Raw genomic sequence first — 24,478 nt, forward strand, 5'->3', positions numbered from 1 at the left:
TTTTTGTAGTGAGAACATTTAAGATCTACTTCGTTAGCAACTTTCAAGATATTATACAGTATTAACTATAATCACCATGCTGCACTTTAGGTCCCCAGAGCTTATGTGTCTTATAACTAGACATTTTTACCCTTTGATCAACATCTTCTCATTCCCCACCCATCCCTCCCCATCCTGCCTCTGGTGACTACCATTCTACTCTTTGTTCCAATGGATTCAACTTTTTTAGATTCCACATATAAGTGGTACCATACAGTATTTGTCTTTCTCTGTCTGACTTATTTCACTTACCATAATGCCCTCAAGTTTTATTCATATCATTCTAAATGGCAGGATATCCTTCTTTCTTATGGCTGAATAATATTTCACCGTGTGTATTTTTGTATGTATGTGTGTGTGTATATATACATACCATATTTTTTTAAATCCATTCATCCCTTGATGGACAGAGGTTGTTTGCATATCTTGGCTACTCTGAATAATTCTGCAGTGAATATGGGTGTGCAGAATATCTCTTGGACATTCAGTTTTCATTTCCTTTGGATATATATATCCAGAAGTAGCATTGCTGGATCAAATGGTAGTTCTATTTTTAAATTTTTTGAGGAAACTCCATGTTGTTTTCTGTAGTAGCTGTACCAATTTACATTCCCACTAACAGTGCTCAAGGGTTCCATTTTCTTCGCATTCTTGCCAACACTTGTTATCTTTTGATTTGTTTGATAATAGCCTTTCTAACCGGTGTGAGGTACTAGCTTATTGTGGTTTTGATTTTTATTTTCCTGATGAGCAGTGATGTCAGTCACCTCTGTTTGCTCTTTAATGCTTCTTTATCCTTACATTTTCCTTCTTTGGACTAGCCTTCACACATACCCAATTTTTGCTTTTGTTGTCTTAGCTATTTCCTTCCTCCTCTAAAGTAAGATTGGAGAAGGTTCTCCCATCCCTTGCTTATCCCTTGGTTTGATTTTGATTCCCATGTTGTATTAAAATTGGCTGTTTACTTATCAGTGTAGTTTGTCAGTTGGATCCTTAAGAGTAGGTACTAAGTTGTATTCATCTTTGAAGATGTAGGCACACAAGGAATGTAGAAACTAAAAAGAGGAAAGTGTCTGTTTCTAAAATTGACGTCGTCCAATAAATCTGTTCTCTTCAGTGTCTGCCCTCTTGCGAATCCCATTGTACTTATTGTAGAACCACTTTCAAACTAATTTTGTCTGCCTTCCACTGTCCCCCTCCCCAAGCACCTACCCACTTCCCCACTGGCAAACCGGGTAAGGAGCCTGTTTACAGTAGGTAATAGTTTTTACTTTGGATGAATGTGAATAATACCTAAGGATCTTGTAAACGTCTATTCCTTGGCCTTTCCTCCAGAATAAAATGAGGAATAAGTAGTACTTTTAAAAATTCTCTGAGGTGATTGTAATGTACATTTAAAATTGTGATATACTAGAGTATTATATGTCCCTGCAAGCCCTAGGAAATACTATTCCTACATATAGAGCTAAATAAATAATTGTCTTATATATACAGCTGACCCTTGAACAACACAGGGGGTTAGGGCTGCTGACCCCCAAGAAGTTGAAAATCCAGGTATAACTTTACAGTTGGCCCCCCATATCCACAGTTACATGTCTGCAGATTCAGCCAACGTCAGCGGGTGGTGTAGTACTGTAGTGCATATTCACTGAAAAAAATCTGCATGTTAAGTGGACCCTCACAGTTCAAACCCACATTGTTCAAGGATCAACTGTAATGATCAGAACTTATTTCACGATACACACATAGGACTGATTTTTCCCATGCAATTTTGAGATAGATAAGAACTTACCATTTAATAGATTTATATTATATTAGTTTATATTATATTAGTATTATATTAGTATATTAGTATTATATTAGTTTTTTTCGATACTGACTTTGCTTTATAAATTAATTCATAGCATTTCCCAGACTATGTAATGATACGTTCACACTGAAATTCTGCTCTCTTGTATCTAGGTCACATTCCTAAAATACCCTTGACCCTCACTGAAAAATGGAAAAGTCAACCCTGGTGGTAAATAATACTCTTCAGTGTAAAAATTCTACCCTTATTATTCCATTTGTTTTACCTCCTACGAGAACCTCCTATCTGCCAAAAAGAGGTTTCTTCTGCTCTCTTAAAAAGTCTCTAAAATCCACAGATAATATGCGACTTAGATTAAACTCTGACTTCATCAGGAACTTTCTAAGAAAAATTTTTTTAAAACATTTTTTTTTCTTTTCACCTTTCTCTAAAGCCTTTTGGTACAGAAAGGTTTGGAATGAGCTAGAGGAAATCATTATTTGGGTGAAAAAATTGAAGTATCTTGAGACTCTGATCATAATTGACAATAGCAGGACAGTAGTATAGATCAGAAGACTTGGAAAGGGAAAGACAAACCTATGGTGATGGTCACTTTTCGCTTGATTTTCCTGTTTTCTTGTACAACCTACATCTGTATCTGTCTCTTGAAAAAAAGCATTTGTTTATGATGAAGCCCCAAGGTCTCTAAAATGGGATAGCACTCTAGCCACAAGAATTCAAAGCTATCCCTGTTTAAATTGGCTTTTTTTTTGGCCGCACTGTATGGCATGCAGAACTTCCCCGATCAGGGAACAAACCCATGCCCCCTGCATTGGAAGCACGGAGCCTTAACTGCTGGACCACCGGGAAAGTAAATAATCTTCCTCATTAAATTTCCTTTCCGTCACTGCTTAATTTTAAAATTATCATTTTGTATTGAGGAAGAACTTCCAGTCTAGATCATTAGACAAGGAATGTACCTGTTTCTTCTCATATCCTCTACCCCCAATTTATTTGTACTTAGTGCAATATCAAGATGTGGCCAAAAGAGATAATGAAAGTTTATTATGTTATTATTAAATTCTCTAGTTAGCAGCTGTACAGTCAGCAATATTAAATGTTAGTTTTACATGATGCATAGTTGTTTGAACTTCAGTCTGGTGAAATTTAATTTGAGTTAAATCTAAGGGGATTTAAATATATGCATGCAAAATTAGTGAGTTAAGCTTTTTTAGCGTTAAACATGTAATTCATAAAAAACTAAATATGTATGTTAAAAATATGATCAAGAAAGGGAAGCAAAGGAATAAAGACGAAACATCCTGGTATATTGCTAGCATTTAAGGAGCATTTAAGAGTAAAATTTATACAATTATTGCGTAATTCAAGCTATTCTTAAAAAGAGGATTTAAAAAAACTTTTCCTGTGACTCTAAAATATTTCAATAATGTATGATAATATTTCAAAATGGTGAATGATAATATTAATTAGTAAACCAAAAGTAGTAATATTTAATAATCCCTCTAGATATTACACAAAGTAAAATTTTTTCATATAGCACCTAACAATTATTGAAAACACTTTTGTGCTGTTTTCCATATTCCATGAGAAAAATTTATTTCCTAATTCATATTTATCAGGTTTATTTGTATCACCATAAAGAAGCATTAGCCATGGTACCTTTATTTGTGTTTCTTTATTGGTTGAAAGTTTGTCTTCATTCTTTCTGATTAACGTATCATTTCTAGAATGAGATATAATGGATCAACAGTTACATTTTTTTTTTTTGATATTTGACAGAAAGAGCCAACAAATTATTTTTGTTTTATTTTAACTTATTTCCATTTGCAGATATTATAAGACCTTTTGAAAAGTAGCAGAATGTAATAGCAAAGAACACGTTTTATAGCCACATTGCCTGAACTCCCGTATCTGGTCCAGCATTTAGGAGATGAGTGATCTTGGTCAGCTTATTCCATAACTCTATTTCTCAGTTTTCTCATCTGTAAAAGAGAGATAATCATAGTATTTATCTCACAGCTTTTATAAGACAATTTATTGACTTATTAGTAGCCTAAGCCAGTGCCTGAAACATAGTATTATCCAAATATTTGCTATCATGGTTATTATCTAAACAAGACATAGAATCAGCACATGATTCCTATGTGCTGCCATTTCTAACTGAGGTAGAAGAGTACTGCATATTTTTAGAGACGATTCAAGTAAGTTCTAGAAACAGTCATGGAGATACGAAGTATGCAGAAATGAATAAAACAGTCCCTACCCTAAAATATTTCTAATGCATTGGAGAAGATACATACTTACACATCTGTCACAGGTAGCACAATTTGAATAGAACTATAACAAAGGCCCAAGTAAAATGCTAAGAAGGTATACAGAAGCTGGGACTTGGGGTTTCCTGGAGCAGATATAATTTAAAATGGGACTTTGAATCGTAGTTGGCATTTTGATTCACACATATAGGTAGTGGGAACAGAGAGTACAGAGAAGAAGGTCAGAAATTTTAGAGCACTTTGAAATAATGACTTGACTGAAGTAGATAGGTGAGGTGGGGGCATGTGGGTATCAAGAGGCTAGAGTGAGAGTTAAGGATGGAAATGGAGTTTAGACCATATCCTGAAGAATACTGACCACTGTGCTGTTGCAACTTAATTGTCTAGGCAATGCAGGAGCCAGTGGGAGAGTCTGAATACGTGTATAACATAATCAGAATGGTAGTTCAGCATGATTGCTTTAGCAGCAGCATGTTGGGTAAATGGAAGGAAGAGGAGAATAGGTCCGTGAGGCCAGTAAGTAGCACTTAGAACTTAAAACCAGGTTCACTTGTCTTAGAAGCCTAAGGTCTTTCCACCACGTCACGGTGTTGAGAACTAGGCTTCTGCTTTGGCGTGAACTCCGTGTCTCCCGAGGTGGTCTTCACTGTACTGTTAGTTCTGCCTTTTGTCATGAGGTGTTTCTTTCCTCTTGGTTCTTATTCCCTTTGCATGACTAGCGTTTACCTTAGTAATGGTTAAGAGACTAGTGGAACAGTTAGCGGTTGGTGACAGTAGTGGAGGAAAACCACTGACAAGTGCGAGAAGGAACTGTCTCCCCCTTGTTAACTTAACGGCAAAGTTGAGTGCCCCACGAGGCTCCGGTATTCAACCACAGATGATGGACTAGCTTGTTCGTCTCCTGTTGACATAGCCCCTTGCAATCTGTGCACATTTGAGAAATACTGAGATTCCTGAAAAACAAATCAAAATTATTCTCAGGGAGGTAGCAATACTAGTCAGAGGTATAAAATCTTCTTTTCTTTTTTCATTTCATGAAGAAATCAAAAGTGGAAATGTTTGTTTATTTAAGCTGTATTTTATAGGACTTCATAAAACATTCCATATTTAGTAGTAAATATTCACTTTAACAAATTTTCACCCCTGGCTTTCTCTGAGTTTCTAAATTTCAGCTTTTTTTTCCTAAAATTACTCTCACCACTATTATTTTAAGCTAAAGTTACACTAAATTTGGATATCTCTAAATACAACTCAGTCACTTCTGTTTGTAAAAATATTTATACTATTCTCATTTACTCAACTTTACTGAATCCAAGGTGAAAAAAAATGCTTGAATTTTAGAATTTAATTTTTTTTAAGTGAGAGAAAGGCATTAAAATCTAATTTGCATGTAAAATGGCAAATGGTATTTCACATTAATGATGGCAATTTAGTAAATTTCATCCATTAGAAAGGGCATACACAAGGCCAAAAATGTTTGTGTCATAATAATAGTGTTCTAATTCAAAAGCTTTGGCTTATAAACGTTTCAAGAACAAATCCTGTCTGTAGTCCAAAAGATTATAATTCTGGTATACAAACTACTTGAATAATGGCAGCCATTGTAATTAAGTATAAAAGCATAAGCAGTAAGGATAACATGTGTCAGGTAAAAACTACCATTTATAAACCATTAGTCCTCTTTTAATGTGTTATACTCAATCTGTTTTCTTGATTTTACTGACATTTATAGGACCTTTAATTAAAATATACATTGATGGACACTGGTACTATATATAGATATAAAATATATTTTAAAAAACTAATATATAAACAAACATTTTTCATTAGAATAATAGAATTAGAAAGAGAATATTAGATGAAGTTATAATAGTGTTTTAATCACTTAAATGTATTCCAAGGAAGAGACACTTATATTACCTGGATCATTTTATTTAATTTTTTTCAATAAAAAAGGAAGTAATGTTTTTTACACAGTTAAATTATTTCTTCTTTGTTCATTTGTTTTTGCTCTCCAAAATCTCTGAGTGTCTATTGTTACATCTTGTAACAATAGAATTGTTAAATCCTTAATACTCATGTAATTAGGAGACTCAATAGGGAGTCCCGGAAAGAATTACTTTGTAATTTAATTTTTATTTTATTTTATTTTTCTCCTTTGAGATATGCAAGAGTAGTAAATGGACTGTTAAAGTGCACTGGAACAATTAAATTATATTGTAGGAGTCTTGTGATGAAATGATGTGTATTTACCCTTCTGCTTTTTGTACCTTTCTCGGTGCAGAGAATTTGGAAATGTCATTACACCCTGTGGCTTAACTGCCTTTAAAAATGTTTTATGCAGAACAAATAGCTTAATTTTACGGGTTTTTGTTGATGCTATACTCTGGAGCAGAACCAAAAGGCATCCTTACTGCCAAAAAAAATGAGGAAAATCATTTCCCTTACTGTCTTGGCAGAACATTTGTACATGATGGCTTTAAAATAACTTTTGATTTCCAGTGAGATCATTCTCTTATCTTTTCTCACCTGAGTGGACCTTTGAATGCAGTCCTGAGCCTGTTAAATTTTGTTAAAAAGAAACCAAAGCAAATTAATGTATAAACAACAACAAAAGCAAAACTTGAAAAAATATATAATTACATTGTTCATTTGGAGAGTTCCCCTGTGTTGCACTTTAGTGGTGAGTGTTCATAATTTAATCTTCTACCTCTCTCCCTTCCATGGACCCAGAGTGATCTGGTTAACACCCTTTTCTCTGCCCTCAGAAATCCTGCCAGTCTTTCAAACTTGCTAAATACTGCAGGATTTCCTCCCTGATTAAACTGGAAAGTGTTACTTGTCTCATTTATTTGACACAGCTTGCAGCATTTTCATGTCAGTGAATCTATGTCTTAAACTTTATTGTAGGATCCTTTACTGAATTGACTTTTTGAAGAATGTGATAAAGAAATGGTGACTGATGCAAGTCCACCAATAGACAGTGAATGAGCAGTGATTGCATTTAAGGCCTTGTGCCAGGTAGGCATTTTAGGGCTGTGGAAATAAGTCACTGCCTTGCCCTCTGGAACTTATAGCCCTAATAAGAGAGCTAAAGTTGAGTACACTTATCATTACAGTCATAGGTAGAAAAAAGTAAGACAAGCAATATAGAGGATCAAAGGAGGGAGAAATACTGTCTGTTGAAAAAGTTAATCAGGAAACATCTTCTAAGACGTGCCTGAAATAATGATTTCATTATTCCTAGAGCAACTGCCACTGTTAGGTTTGCTGCCAGAAACAACACATGTTCTGGCAATCCTAGAAAAGCCATGTATTGTCTTCACCACCACATAATATATGATCTTTTGAAATTTTACCTTGTGGCTTTTTTTTTTTTTTTTTTTTTTGCGGTACGCGTCTGTCTCACTGCCGTGGCCTCTCTCGTCGCGCAGCACAGGCTCCAGACGCGCAGGCCTAGCGGCCACGGCCCACAGACCCAGCCGCTTCGCAGCACACGGGATCCTCCCGGACCACGGGATCCTCCCGGACCGGGGCCCGAACCCTCGCCCCCCGCATCGGCAGGCGGAGTCTCAACCACTGCGCCACCAGGGAAGCCCTACCTTGCTTTTAAGACAAGTTAGCCTGTCATAGTTCCATTGATGCTGGCAGAAGACAACGCCTGGGCTAGAGACAGAGGACTCTGTCACTACCAGCACAGCAGGCAGCATGAGCCTCGTGTTTCCATCTTGTCTTTTCCTCCTCAAGTCCCATAGGGGATGGGCAAGGCAACCTAAGTAGAAGCTGTACACACAGTGAATTTGTGTCATACCGGCTTTACCAACCTCCAGCTCAGAAAACTCCCAGTCTTACAAGGGATTTGCTAGCAAAGCTGTTCAACCTTTGCCCAGAGGGAGACATTATCTTTATTATCCTGGTCAGGAAACAAATCTTCGATTTGCCCTGAAGGGAGATTCTATCTCTGTCTTCTAAGGCTCTTTGAAAAGATAATGTGGAACAAAAGCTGTCAATAAAGTATAGGAATCCTCTAGAGAATTGCCCCCCAGACAATATGTTCAAATAGTCCCTGAAATAATCCTCATGAAGCAAAGATTGAGGAGAATGAGGTAATATGTTGATGTTGTTCTATTGTCTGGATACTATTTCAACATTGAAAAGCTGAACTTTGGTATATTTTTCCAGGGAATTAGTTATCTAATACTTTGAAATTGTAGAAGTACAGTTTAAAGAAGTCACTGTAAAAAAAAAAAAAAGTCACAGTTTTACATAATGATGAAAAATGAATAAAAAAGATGCTAATATTCTAAGAAGAAAAGCCCTGCATCTCATAAATTAAAGGTGTTAAGAATATAAAAGCATTATTCTGCTCTACCCATGAGGTGTTCTCCGATTTATTCATGTCAATAAGCAAATTAGTCATGAAAATCTTTCCAATGATGGATGATCCTAAAATGAATTTGTATTTTGAATTTGTATTTACACACGCATATACATTCTAGCATAGCCTTTTGAATAATTTATGCATCCACAGTAAAATTATAATTCCAAAACCAAATTGAATCCCAAATTAGAATGAGTTTTAGAAATCATCTGTGAAAACCTACTGCTCAGTGCCTGAATTTTTTCCAAAATAAAGGATCCGTGAAGTTTATAAATTCCACAGCTTCAGTTCCAGGATCCTATTGTCAAGTGGTGTTGATAACCTCCCTCAGGCTGATGTTAAGCCTGCAGTAGAACCTGACATTGTCTTATTTATGTGATATCTTTCGTGAGTCATATATGATCCACTGATAGATCTACTGCCATAATGAAGAACATTAATTCTAGGGTATTCTATGTGTGCTTTGGACTTTTTAGTTGGTTTTCTTTTAAATCCCTACTTTTTTCCTTTTGTCTTTTTTCTTTGTTGCAGCATAACAAAAAGCGCTTGTGTTTTTATTTAAAAGTTTATATACTGCACTATGAAAGCAAAGGAACACATGAATGCTAAATATTGTGAGTAAGAAAATTTAGGGGGCTCATTACACTAACAATAACATCAAAGTAATGTCATATACCTGTAGTTCAAACCATAGACTGCTTACTCCTATGATAATAAATTTAGTCATAAAAGGATCATCATAATCAAATGCTATTGTCACCACTTTTATAAATCCCCAATATTTTTCATGTATCAGGGCTTGGATTTGACTACGTAATGTGTGAGTTAAGTGACAAATCTCTTCCCCATCCAGCATATAAATGCCTAACCGGATATTGTGTGGGACACAGCTTTTTAAAAAATCTTAAATTTTGACCGTATTTGGGATTCAAACATGTATATCAGATTTCAAAAACTAAAATGCCTACAGGGGCCACTCAGGTAAAAGAACAGTCTGAAGAGAATCAGAGAGTGCCTGTCCCATTGAAAGAAGACTTCAGACTCAACTCCAGAAGAATGGTGCCATATAGGAAGGCATGCCTGTTGCTTGCCTTTTAGATTTTCCTAGAGACACCAGAAATCTAGAGTTTTATGCAAAATTTCTCACTTTTAAATACGGGGCAGTAATTTAAAAATAATTAAGCAGTCCTCACTAAATAAAAATATCTTCAATCAGCAGCATCTAGTATGTAGTTCAATAACCAGAAAGTCCTTCCAGACTACCAGAGCACAGGAAAGGATGGTGCTGGGTGGAAGGAGGGGAGACATCAGGGAGAGATAATAGAGACCTTTAGGGAACAAACTGCCTTACATAGGAAGACAGTTGGTCTTATTGGCACAGGTGGAGCAATATAGTCTAATATATATGACCATTGATACCGGCTAGTAGGATGTTGTACCTGAACTCTTCTTAATCCAGGACCTGAGGCTCTTAATCATCCTGAGGAGGAAAAGCTATTTTTAGAAACATTAATAATATCTTAAGAGACCCAGTCTACTCTACGGGGAAATTTCTACTCATTCTCCAAAATGTTCACTTGAGAATGGAAGATGATTGCCTACAAAAAGAAGGGAGCCAAAGAAATGTCCATGTAGCCTGGCTCAAAGCAGCCATAGAGGCAGGAGAGGAAGAGAGAACGTCTTAGAGTCCTGTGCACCAGGGAATGTGGATCCAAGGCACAGGCCTTTGGAGGCTATGAACAAAAAACTGTAGGGGGTTCTGGTGAAAGTCAGCATCGCTCAAAATAGAATTCATCGTCGCTGACCAGCAGAGCCCATGAAGATGATACATTAGCATGAGAAGGTGATCCCATGGAATTCAGAAAGAGACACAAGAAAGGGAGCCAATTGAGATTTTTCAGTCGTGGAAGGAGGAGTGATTGATCCAGCAGGTGAGGGGATAAGCTGTTAACCGGGAGGCTTTTAGGTCTTGAGGCACAGGAAACATTTGAGAACTTACCAGTTGCTACAATTACTTAAGGGAATTGTATACCTTGGTTCCCATCCATAGATCTGCACTGTAGATTTGGACAGAGAAATATGCATTTTTTTAAAAAGAAGCTCCCAAATAATACTTAGGTAAAGTTCTGGTAAGGATTAAATTAAATGTTGAATCTGAAGTGCTCAGTACAAAAGTTAGAAAGCTGATAATGCCAAGTGTCAGTGAGGATTGCTGGTAGAGTATAAACATGTCACCATTCTGGAGAGCAACCTGACACTACAGTAAATCATTAAATGTATGCTTCGCTAAGACCCAGTAATTCTGATTCTGGTTATACATACCAGTGGTATTCTTATACAGATCCCAGAGGGATGTGTACAAAGATGTGCTGCTGCTTTTTTTTTGCGGGGGGGGGGAGTGGTTCTTGTCAATAAAGTACTTTATTAAAACAAAACAGACAATTGTGGTAAGAAGCCTTTTCCCAAAGTAGCTTATACATCATCATTTCTGGTGTAGTCACTGCAAGTGAAATGAGCTGTTCACGGAGATCATAAACATTAAAATGATTCCTCTAGGTTTTATTGGGAGAAGATGTGCCGATGTTTGCTGTGGTGGAGATTTGGAGATAATCTGGGTGTCCTCATTGGGGCAGTAGAAGAAGGGAATATGGGGGATCCATACCCCAAATGTTACAAAGCAGTTAGAAACAACAGACTGTATGTATACATAGGGCTTTGTATAGGGGTCTTCAAAACCCAGGTCTTAGTATAAAAGATGAGAAAGACTTTACATAAATTAAAATATACCATTTACATAAATTAAAAAATGCCCCAAAAGCAATATACACTTTATAAGAACATATGCAAACAACAAAAAAACTGTTAGTCTTCCCAGGAACAATTTACAGTGATTGCCTCCTGGAGGGATGCAGGGAGAACATGGAGGGGGGAAGGGAAGGAAATAAATAATTAAAATAAGCAAGGGACCTTTTAAGACCAATGATAATAATGAGCCCTCAATTGCATAGTATAACAAACTCAAACCGCTGCACATGAGTTTATAAAGTAGAAGAAAGAAAAACTAAAAGTTCTTGCCACGCTGTCTGGCACATGGTGTGATTAATCATTTAAGCAAAAAGAGGAACAGAAACAGTCTGAGAAAAGAAAAGGATAGAGAAAACAATTTCTTTCATTCCAAAACAAAAAAACAGTTCACAGTTAAACATTTGTGGAATTAGATTTTAAAAGTACTTAATGATTTCTGCCTGTGGTCCCAGCAAAGTGCTAGGCAGTATTTGAGATGAAAAAGAGGTATTTGATATATTCTCTCTTCAATGAAGAAACCAACAACTTTGAAATACAATGAAAATTTCCTGAAATCCAGTGGGAAACTGGTAGAGTTAAATAATGTTTTAAAAATAATCAAAGATGTTTGTGGTGTATTATGAAGTGATACATTATAAACAAAGGATGAATTATAAATTCATTCATTATAAATCCTTTCATTCTTTTGTGCACAAATGTTATTAAGAATCCACCACTCCAGGTTCAGTGCTAAGTGGTAAAAATGCAAAGGGAACTTAAGGTGGTTCCTGGCCTTTGGGGGGCAGACGAGTTCAGGAGAGAGATTAGACAGCAGAGGTCAGAGCAGGTTAAATGCAGAGTAGTGCTGGTTGAAGTATGAGTGGCCTCTAAAGGCCTGACACTTGAGATGAACCTTCAGAAAGATTAAAAATAATAATAAAGTTTAGCATAAAATAAAAGCTAAAAGATAAGTGTCTTAATTTGGCAAATAATGCCATAAAGAAGATAAAGTCTTGCTTGATCTTCTCAAAGAAGGAAGTAGAACCAACAAAAATAGAACAAAATAAAATGTATTGAATTGCAGAAAAAATGAGATGGTTTTTCAGTGTGGTTTATTTTTATATGCAGTTGCATAACAGTCCATTATCTTTTATTCCAGATACACTGGCCAAGTACAGCAGTAAAAACAGAAGAATGCATAATGAAAGGAAAAGATGCCGTGAGTATTATTCATTGTAAATTCAACAAATCATCAATTATAGTCATGGTCAGTGACAAAGGACTGAATCTCTAACCTTTTATTTGCTCCTAAAAAGCATATATGCAATTCATTTCAAGAATAAAATATCTATCTATATCTATAGATATAGATATTGATATCTATATCAATATATATGCACACATACATACATGTATATATACACATGTATGCACATGCGCATATGATATATACATGTACATTTTCTATATATATAATTACTTAAAAATTAATTTCAATGTAGAGGTAGAGTAGGGCACCAAGGTACCGTCTAGATCTTGGTTTTATTTTGTCTTATAATATTTTAATCAACTCAGATTTATAAATTCCTTCTAGTCAGGCTTATCTCCTATGTATTGGGGAGAAAAATAATTTCAGGTAATTTCTTAATTTGAGAAAAAGCTAAGCACCGTCTTTGTGAGATTTCATCTCACCCTGATTAGTAAATTAGAAACAAATGAAGAAACTAAAGGAGAGAAAACAAAAAACTTGAAAGAAGATGGCAAAGGCAATAAACATGCTTTATATATTCCACATGTTTTGAGGATGTCTCCTACTGAAAGAATCAATATTCCATCTCTCCATAACTTCCCTGCAGCGTGTGAAAGGGAAGAGGTGGTCCAGCAGCAGCGGCCCTGCTGTAGTTGCTAACACACGAGTACGCAGGTGAAAGAACTTTTCTCGTGCTAGGAGTAGCTGGCCGATGACACAATTCACAGCTTTGGAGGAAGGCATGCACAGCTCCTTTTGAAAGTTAACTCATCCTTTTTTTCAGTAAGAAAAAAAAATACCATGTAGAAATCTAACATACATTATACCAACTCCTGATTCTTGCAGCAACTGCGTAACAGCCAAGGGATGAGTCAAGACATTCTTTCTGCCTTAGTCTACAGCGTGATGCTGAGTAATTGAACACATTCAGAGGCTGTGTCAATCTAAGCCCACCTGAGCCAGAATGTGGTCTAATTGGCTTACTCGAGATGTGAGAGTTTCAAGAGATGAGAAGTAGGTACTTATAGCAATATGAAAATAGGATATTAGATTTTCCCAACTATACGGGTCATATACAGACTAGGATGCTGCATGAAGGGGAAGTTAAAGGAATAATTCTATCGGTGTGCCCCAGATAATCGGTTCAGTAGTGTGTTACTTGTTCTTACCCAGGGAATGCTATATTCTGAATCACTTACGATGAGATAGTTCTGCTGGCTTTTTCATCCTAATACTGTTATATGAGAGAATTTAAAAGTCAGAATCTGACCTTATAAAACATAATATGTACTGACTATTGCATGTAGTAATGTCAAAGTGATATTTAGCAATAAAAGGGTTTAGTATTTCTCTCATAATTTAAATGAACTAGCAGTACCTGATTTGCCAACAAGGTATTTGCTAAAATTAATTTAGTCAAGTTTGTCTGAAGTAATTTTAAACTATTTTTCATTCAGCATACTCACGTAATGACTGATCTATTAAAAGTTTGTTACACCTGGAGTGTGTATCAGGTACTGGGTTTGATTAACTACAGAATACAAAGATGTATAAAATCAAGATTCTGTCCTTGATAAGATTACAGTTGAATCCCATTATGGGCAAACTAGAGCTCTGGGGCCGAATGTGACCTGCCATAAATGAAGTTTTGCTGGAACACTTCCATATACATTCATTTTTCTGTTGTCAACGGCTGCTTTCATGCTATAGCTGCAGAAGTAAATAGTTGCAACAGAGACCAGATGGCTCATCTAACTAATTATATTTACTTTCTGGTCCTTTATAGAAAAAGTTTGCTGATCTCAGGACTGGAATCTTATAGTAATAGGTATAAAATGTTATTTTTATCAGTTAGCTTTCTATCTGTTTACTTGAAAATTTTCTATGAAAGTACTTTATATGAATTTATGAGTTTGAAGATATAAGACTTATTTTCCCAAACATCAAAACTCTGTAGTGCCCTAAGGTCTGCATATGTTCCCTTAAGGGTAATGAAGCTTTTTCTAGTTACTTGTTTTCTGACTTTATGCTGATTCATTGTTTATATGAAATTTTAAAAAATAACAGGTTTGGGCTTCCCTGGTGGCGCAGTGGTTGAGAGTCCTCCTGCCGATGCAGGGGACACAGGTTCGTGCCCCGGTCCGGGAAGATCCCACATGCTGCGGAGCGGCTGGGCCCGTGAGCCATGGCCGCTGGGCCTGCGCGTCCAGAGCCTGTGCTCCGCAACGGGAGAGGCCACAGCAGTGAGAGGCCCGCGTACCGCAAAAAAAATAAAATAAAATAAATAACAGGTTTGGGAAGAATTTAGTTATTTAGTGAAACATATTGCCATGTAAATCTTTATACCTGGATAAATTACTGAACAGTGATTTTTAAAAATTCCTCATGTACTAGAATACATGAAAAATGATACACTCACATTATTAAATGTAATTCATACTTCGCTGTATTGGTCACCTCCATCTCTTCTTCCATTGGTCCTTGTCTTCTTTTCATCTGCCCCCTTTGCGTTCTCTAACCAAGCGCGGATTATACATGAGATTTCTAGGGCTCAGAAAAGCAAAAATCAAAAAAGAACTAAACATGTTCATTACACTAACCAATTTTTTTTTTCCTGCTTTAGAGTGAGTGTGCAAATTATGTTCGGGTTTTGCATCACTATAATAGGACACACCTTCTGACTTGCGGTACTGGAGCTTTTGACCCCCTCTGTGCCTTCATCAGAGTTGGATACCATTTAGAGGTATGATGATTTCATTCATTGCTCTCAATGAATTATCAAAAGTTATGCTTAAAAGAACTTTGTTTTAAAAGAAAGCTTGTGGCATTTCTTCCTACAAAAGAGAAAAGCATTTGTGATCTTCTGATTAAGCTTGCTTGAGTCAGATAAACGATCTCTCTGGGCCTTTAAAATTCTTGCCAGCTACAAAATCTGTGAACCAATTAATTCTTTGTGTATTCATTCACTGAAGAATTTCATTTACTTAATTTGTCTGCTTAAAAATATTTCTTAATATCAAACTGTGTTCTCTGTTGTCTTCTTATATAAAATTTTATTGGTGTAAGTGCCAAACTAGAATGAATATGTGTATATATGAACATATGTATACAAGCATATATGAAAATAAATTTATATAAGTAAAATTACTACATGCAGTATTTTTTAAAAGACTTGCAAAGGCTTGTTGATCCTGTAATGACTCCTTTTCTTGGCCAGGTGAGGTGGGGGAGGTAGAGTTGGGCTGGGGGGAGATTGCAAACTGACTTAAGATAAACTTTACTTGATGAGAGCTATACATGTCCTCCCCTGAGACCCCACCACTAGATGGTATGGTATCATGAAAGCAAATCTCAACTGAATTCTGCCACATACACCACATTATATTTACTAACAAGCAGGCTTGATATTCAGTCATATAAGCGGTTTCAACAAACTGGGTAAACTCTCAGCTTTGGTTTATTTAGGCACATTTTCAAGCACCTTACATCACAGTTTCACTGTGAATAAGCGTACTAAACAATATACTGATGTCAGGATCTGTTACCTTCCCTTGTGGTCAGAAGGCAGAATCGTGCATCAAGATGGGACACAGATAAAGCAGAGCTCTGGATGATCTAGATGTTAAGCGACTAGACTCCCTCTCTCTCTCTTTTTTTTTTTTTTTTAAATTCAAGTATAGTTGATTTACAATGTTGTGCCAGTCTCTGCTGTGCAGCAAAGTGACTCAGTTATACACATGTAGACATTCTTTTTTTAAATATTCTTTTCCATTGTGGTTTATCACAGGATATTGAATATAGTTCCCTGTTGTATACAGTAGGACCTTGTTGTCTATCCATCCTGTATAAAATAGCTTACATCTGCTACTCCCTTGATTCTTGGACCCCATTTATGAAAGGGCAGCAGTGACTATAAAATATTTTCAGCCACCACATATGAAGAGCAACCTTCATTTCACTAGTGAAAAATTATTTCTGATATTCCTGATACTAGTTAACACACAGGTGCACATATAATTAGGAGTATCTGAAGTGCTCACTCTAGCTGCCTTTGGAGAGTGCCCCTGATTGAGGCACTTCAGCTGTTAAGCATCCTTATAGGCAGGATTTTTTATTAGCATATTTTAAATGTTAACTAACCACCCCTAGTTGTAGATTAAAGTTACGTAGCGTACACAAACACATCACAGTCTATTGACTAAATTATTATAAAGAAACAATGCACGTAATATAATAGGAGAACATTAGAAGGCAAGTAAGTCCAGTGCAAAGTCAGAATATTTACATATATACAAATATACAAAGTATACATATGTATATACATATGCATATGTACATATGTGTATACAAACACACAGGTATACATAAATACAAAGTCAGAATATATACAACTTGTGATGTAGATTTATTGGTGACAGATCCTCTCAGTTTTCATTTATCTGAAAACGCCTTCATTTCATCTTTATTTTTGAAGGATATTTTCCCTGGATATAGAATTATGGGTTAACATTTTTTTTTCTTTAAGCATCTCAGAAATGCCTTATTGTCGTCTAATCTCTTTCTCATGTAGATTTAGGTTTCATTCATGCTGGTATTATCCTGTTTGTAACTGCTTTATCTTTCAAGATTTTCTCTTTATCTTTGGTTTTCAGTAGTTTCTCTATACTGTGCCTAAGTGTGTGTGGTGGCAGTGTTGGAGAGATTGATATTTATATTTCTTGGGATAGTAAGATTTTTGGATACAGAGTATATGTTTTACACCAAATTTTTGGCCATTGTTTTTTCCAAATAATATCTCTGCCTCATTCTTTCTCTCCTCTCCTTCAGGGACTCATAGACAGAAAATAGACAGACAGACTGACTTTTGGGCAGTGTCCCACAGATCACCATGATTCTGTGCATTCTTATTCAGTCTTTCTCTCCTCTGTTGTTCAAGTTGGATAAATACCTTTGATTTATTTTCCCTTTCTTCTGACATCTCCCATATGCTGTTAAACCCACTCCATTAATGGTCCATGTAAATATTGTACTTTGCAATTCTAGAACTTTCATTTTGTATATTTTCCATTTCTATCCTGAGTGCTCCCCCATATTTTTATTTATTATGACTCTATTTTCCTTTAAACTTTTGAACATATTTTAATAGCAGTTTTAAAATCCCTGTGTGCTAATTTTAACATCTGGGTTACTTTAGGTTTGCATTGACTGCGTTTTCTCTGGACGATGAATCATATTTTCTTGTTTCTTTGCATATCTAGTAATCTTTATTTTGTACTGGACACTATAGATTATATACTTTAATTCTTGATTCTGAACTCTGTTACCTTTGAACAGAGTCTGTTTTTATTCTAGCAGACAGTTTACTTGGCTGGACTCACACTCAAAACTACCTTGCAATGGGCAGCATCCACGCATCTCTTTTAACTTTCCAGCCACTGCTTTTCAGGGTCAGCTTGCACATGCAGTTCAGGTGTCAGCTAAGGACTTGGGAAAGAGTGTATACACAGATCTCAGGGCTCCTCCTTCAGTTTCTGGATATGCCTTCTCACTTTTAAGTTGATCTGGTACCTTAAACTTCTGTCCTATGCCTTTCCAATCTAGAAGGTCTCTAGCTTTCTGCTTGAGTTCTAGCTATTCCTCCCCACATGAATTAGGACATTCCTTGAATGAAAAACTCTCCAGTCTTTGTCTGCTCTTACTGAATCCACTGCTTTCAAACAATTTTTTTTGTACTTTTTTACTTAGTTAATCATCGTTATCTGTGGGAGTTAGTTCAGTACAAGCCGCAATGTCATTAGTAGACGTGGAACTCCATGTAATTCACCTTCATATACATAATGTTGAATATTTTTCTTATGTAATTATCTTAGTATTAGGTCTGATTAAAAACATATTTTGAAAAAAATTCTGTGTGTGTCATAAAAGGAATATGTGGTCAGATGATAGATAATAAGGGCAGTGAGAGATTTATTCCCAAAACTCCATTTGGAGGCTTGATAAAATTTCATATGAGGGAATGAAAAATTACAAATTGTTATAGGCAAGGAAAATGTTTTAAAAAACACAGAGATAGGCACATATGGAATAGGTTCACAGACATAAGTTGGTTGGGAAACAGCAGAAGATAAAGCTGGGACAAATTGGTGGAGGATGTTGATGCTAGACAGTGGCATTCTGTAGGTATTTCTAAAAACAGCATGGAGACTAGGAAGGAGGTTGAGGAGAGTGTTTGATTGACGTGTCATTAGTAATATTTAGGATTGATTGAAGCAGAGAGGGATGAAAGGCAGAGGGAAATTAAAGGGAACTATTATAAGAGTCTTAGTGAGAGATCATGAGGATATTTGAGTATTGTCATAATAGCAAAGGAAAAGAAGTGTGGAGCTGATGTGAGAAGCCACTCAGCAGGAGTTTATATAACTTAACATTTTTCTGGATGTTGCTGACGAAAAGGGATCAAAATACAATTCCAATTTTATTTCTTGATGATTGGGAAGAAAAACAAAGTCTAACAGCAAGAGGAAACTAAGAAGATAAGAGTATGTTTCTGTGAGAACATAAAAAATGCTCAGTGTTTCTCAGTTATAACTGTTTTATTTCCATGTACAGTTATTTGAAATATTGATCCTGCAGCTAGGATAGGGTGTTATCAGAATAGGTTGAATTATTGAACCCTAGGGAGTTAATGGTCCCTGAAGGAGTCTCTCCTTTCTGTTTTTCTCTCTATCCCTCATTCTCTATCTTATTTTTTTCTCTTGCTTTCCTTCTCTGCTGTTCACTTTATCAAAGTAACTGGAAAATGCCATTATTTAGGTGACAGTAGAATGTTTAGGGAATATCAATGTAAACAGACTGAGCAGACATAGTAGTATAAGGCAAATCATGTCAGTGCAAGTTAGAATCACACTTGTAAGAGTTAAAGGAAAAAAAATTAATAATAGCCAACATTATCAGTGCTACAGAGAGGGCAGTTTTGGTAAAGGGATAAGAAATTAGAATGTAGGAGATGAAGACGTGACTGAATTGTGATAGAGGCAGTACTATTGCCTATTCAGTCCAGAAATAGAATTGTTAAGGAAAAGAAATATGGAGAAGGATATAAAAAGTGTAGGGGTGTTAAAAGGTTTTTCTTAGGATAGTAGATGGGGAAACTTAAATTATTTATTGATATGATCACTTTCCTTCTTGGAGTTAAGGAGGGCTGGGTGGGAAGCAAGTTTGACAAGGAGGGGGACTGTCTTGTAGTCAGTGGAGAGATCTCATTAACAGTTGGATGTAAAGGGCTATTTTTCAAGAGAGAAATCAGAACTAGAAATGCAGATTTGAGAATTAACAACATGTATATGTGTGAAAGCTGAGCCCTTTAGGTATGATATCATTGCTTAGGAAGAGAATTTGAGTAAAAAAGGGAAAATAGTTGAATATAGAGTCCGGAAACACCAGTATTTGAAAGGCTAGTGGAGGAAGAAAAACCCACAAAGGAGACTAACAAGAAGTGACTAGAAAGGTTCGGAGGAAAATCGGAGAGGGGGATAGCACAGAAACGAGGAAGTGATCAACAGTGTTACAAGTCTCAGTCAGTGTCATTGGACTTAGAAAGTCTTTGGAGACATTTATGAGAGGAGTTTCAGTAAAATGTCGATGCACATCATGGTTTTCTGGCATAAAGGATTAAAGCCAACTTTCTCTTCAGTCACTTTTTTCTCTTTCTTCATTTCATTTTTAAAAATTTTTTCCTGAAGTATAATATAAATACAAGATGTACACAACATGTGAATGCATTGCTAGATCATGTCCACACAAATTGAATACCCTGTGTAACAGACACCCAGATTGAATCATTTCTTTTATTTTTTCCTTTTATTTGCACCTTTTTTTCCCCTCATAGGCTGTAAACTCTTGGTTTTGTTTTATCTTTTTCTGTTATGCCCCTTCTAGTTTAGTCTTCATTTTCAAAATTATTTTTTCTTTTTATTTCAAAGTCCTTCCTGAATTCTATCACTTCATTTTTGAGTTTTCCTAATTTTGATTTATGTATTTTATTTCTTCTATCTTTTCTTAACTTCTTTTGAAATACTAAGTTATGTTTGATTCTCATCCACTTTGTGGCATGTGTGTTTGACAAACTTTCATTGTCTGTGGTAATGTTATTCTGTTTATTATTATTTTATCCTATGGTAACATTGTAGTAGATTCAGGTGGCATCTTCTTCTTTTGCTCATTTTTATAAAAAAATTAGTTCCCGAACTTTTAAAAGGAAAGTGTGGATCAGAGTAGATGTACGTCTAGCTTTACTTTTTTTTTTTTTTTTTTTTTTGCGGTACGCAGGCCTCTCACTGTTATGGCCTCTCCCATTGTGGAGCACAGGCTCCGGACGCGCAGGCTCAGCAGCCATGGCTCACGGGCCCAGCCGCTCCGTGGCATGTGAGATCTTCCCGGACCAGGGCACGAACCTGTGTCCCCTGCATCGGCAGGCGGACTCTCAACCACTGCGCCACCAGGGAAGCCCTAGCTTTAGATTTTAGAACTCACCATTCTGTTTTGTTTTGTCAAGTTTTCAAAAATATGGAGATATGGATAGAGATACAGATATATAGATATGGATATAGATACAGATTTTCTTCTGGCCATGATCTTTTCCTCTTTTGTCTGGCTATTGCTTTCCCTTGACTTTCTTTATCCCACCTCTTGGACAAACTGTATTCTACTTCCATCAGTTACTTCTTGGAAGGGAAATGGGCTGGTTAATTTTGAGGATTCATAGGACTCCATTCCTTCCTCAGGCCCCTTGAAATCACACACAGATTGAATCAGCAAGAATTCCTCCCAGGTTCACCTGACATTCTAAAGCGATGCTACACTACTAGTGAGAACTTATTGGAAATATGAGAGTTATTTTCTTCTCACATTTGGCAAAACCTGGTTGCTTCTCTCTGCTTCCTCTGGCAAGATGTTTATACCTTGTGTGTTTTACAGCTTGCAGTAGTTCATCCACACCTGCTGGTACTTAGGGGCTCATGGAGATGTCTTAATAGCCACTTTGCTGTAGGTGTTGTCTGTGAGCTTGTCGTTTGGCATTTCTAGTTGATCCATCTGTTTTTCTGAGAGAACTTATGGAAAATAGAATGTATGCTTCTGCTGCTATCCTCTCAGAAATCTAATATAACCAAATCCAATCTTGTACTACTTGCTGCACGACAGGCCAGTTGATCTAGAGACGGGTTGTTGGGGCAAAAGGAATAGTGACTTTATTCAGAAAGCCAGCAGATTGAGAAGGTGGTGGACTGGTGTTACAAAGAACCATCTTACCCGAGTGAGAATTCAGGCTTCTTTTATCCTAAAAGGGGAGAGGATATGGCAGGTTGTTGCAAATTTCTTGGTGCCGGAATCCTTTGTTCTTGCATCTGTCCACATAGGTCAGGTCACTGATGTTCCTATAAACCTACAATAAGACAATTGTTATTCTCTGTTCTGCAACTTTTTATCTCTGTATGAATGAAAAGGAGTTATACCTTTAAAGGTCAGAGGCTGGAGAATGGGCTATGATATATATGGCAGGCTATAGGCAACATTCCTTTACAGAAGGTGCCGAGCCAGCATGACTAAGCACGGGCAACGGAGTGCAAAGGTTAGAACTAAAGGAATAGATCCAACATGGAGTCAGGTTTGTTCTTCTCTGTTACACTAAGAGTACCATTTATGTACTTATTTTTTAATTGTTTAATTCTTGGCTGCATTGGGTCTTTGTTGCTGCACGTGGGCTTTCTCTAGTTGCAGCGAGCTAGCAGGGCCTACTCTTCGTTGTGGCACGCGGGCTTCTCATTGCAGTCGCTTCACTTGTTGCGGAGCATGGGCTCTAGGCACATGGGCTTCAATAGTTGTGGCACATGGGCTTAGCTGCTCCGCTGCATGTGGGATCTTCCCAGACCAGGGCTCGAACCCCTGTCCCCTGCATTGGCAGGCAGATTTTTAACCCCTGCACCACCAGGGAAGTCCCAAGAGTACTTTTTAAATAATAAAATGCTAGCAGGGAAGTCCCAAGAGTACTTTTTTTTTTTTTTTTTTTTGGTACGCGGGCCTCTCACTGTTGTGGCCTCTCCCATTGGGAGCACAGGCTCCGGATGCGCAGGCTCAGTGGCCATGGCTCGCAGGCCCAGTCGCTCGGCGGCATGTGGGATCCTCCCGGACTGGGACACGAACCCATGTCCCCTGCATCGGCAGGCGGACTCTCAACCACTCCGCCACCAGGGAAGCCCCCCAAGAGTACTTTTTAAATAATAAAATGCTATACAAGTATAAAGTACTATGTAAAATGCTACAAGTTTATGTCTACTTCTAATTTTACTCACCTTTCATAGAAAATCAAAATTATGTGTTGAATATAGAGATTCAGACCAAAAAAAATCCCAGAGGTTCAGGTATAAAATATATGTTTCTAGAGAATTGGCAAAGTCCTCGAACTGCTGCAGAATAAAAATTGCTTTCATCACTTAACAACCTAAGTTTCTCTAAGAGCACAGTGACTTTCGCTCAATGCTGTTAGCATGCTACTATTTGTATTCGTTTTCTGTGTTGCAAAACTAACACAAACTTGGCAGCTTAAAACAGCACATATTTATTATCTCACAGTGTCTGTGGGGCAGGAGGAGACCAGGCACTGCTTAGCGGGCTCCACTGCTCCACCTCTCTGAAGGCTGAAATCAGCGTGTTGCCTGGGCTGCCATGTTGCTGGAACTCCGGGTCGTACTCCATGTTCTTGTGGTTGTTGACACAATTCAGTTCTTTGCAGTTGTAGGACTCACGTCCCCATTGTCTTGATGGCTGTCACCCCGGGGCTGCTCTCTGCTCCTAAAGGCCCCCAGCAGTTCTTTGCCATGTGGCCCTATCACAACATGACAACATACTTCTTTGAAACCAGCAGGAGAATCTTTCTGTCCAATTTACTGAGGAGTCATATAGTATAACCTAATTACGAGAATTACTATACCATCACCATATAAAGTACTATAATCTAGAGGGGGGGTTTCTACCGTATTTATAGGTCTTGTCCGAACCCAAGGGGTGGAGATTATACTAAACCTCTGTAAGAGGGGGTGGGAATATTGGGTGCCATTAGTATTCTGCCTACCATACTCTCATTTACATATCTTTATATGAAAGGAAGATTATATTAATAAGTACAAGTGTTTTAAGAGGATGGTTCTGGAGGAGGCAAGGCAAAGGCACAGAGTGAAGGGTGAAAAATAAAAGTCATTCTTTTCTAAACTTTGTCCACGGCTCTCCTCTTAAAAAAAAAAACAACAAAAAACCTAGCATTCCTCCTTGTAAGAACTGTAAAGACTGAGGGGTGAATTTGTGGGCCGCCTCCAAATTTTGCCTGCTCAAAAATGGGAAAATTTGATTGTCTTTGAGAGCATAGCATTTGAATGTAGGTTGCTGTGGTATTTCATTATTGTAGGGTAAATTTTCTCAGTGTATTTTAATTTAAAGCCTATTTATATCAGTTGTTAAGTCTGCAGACTGTATTAGTCATGCAAATGTGTCTGGCACCAAAGATAATCAATAATGCGCTTTTTGATTTTCAGTGTATGATTTTGACGCATTTCATCTACTGCAGAAAGTAGCAGCTCAGCTACTTAAGTTGGGATACTGTCAGCTTCAGAATCAAAAGGGTTATACATTAACTCAATCCAGTATAAGTCTCTTTGAAAATACGTTAGGAACTGTACCCAAATAATGTTTTTTACCAAGTTCACGTTTGTACCTTGTAGACTGGAAATTATGTATTTTTCTAGTTGTTTGTATTCCCTAGTTAAATATTTTCTGATGTGCCAGTAAGAGATTACTATCCAGACATAACAGGTTCTTGCCTTTTAGAGTCGTGTGTTTTGTATATTATCTCTTGGGTCCTTTAGAGCTTAAATCCTTTATTTTCAATAAAT

General features: G+C 36.9%; 1 protein-coding gene across 1 annotated transcript in view; it reads left to right on the top strand.

The window, feature by feature from the left end:
• The window catches only part of SEMA3E (semaphorin 3E), a 264,194-nt gene that overhangs the window by 160,061 nt on the left and 79,655 nt on the right, over window positions 1-24,478 (top strand). Inside the window, exons 3-4 of the mRNA XM_059074347.2 lie at window positions 12,447-12,506; window positions 15,160-15,279. Coding sequence (XP_058930330.1) covers window positions 12,447-12,506; window positions 15,160-15,279 — 180 coding nt within the window. The remainder of the gene's footprint in view (window positions 1-12,446; window positions 12,507-15,159; window positions 15,280-24,478) is intronic.

Source organism: Kogia breviceps, chromosome 9 (genome assembly GCF_026419965.1).
Source record: "Kogia breviceps isolate mKogBre1 chromosome 9, mKogBre1 haplotype 1, whole genome shotgun sequence".
Classification (NCBI taxonomy): domain Eukaryota; kingdom Metazoa; phylum Chordata; class Mammalia; order Artiodactyla; family Physeteridae; genus Kogia; species Kogia breviceps.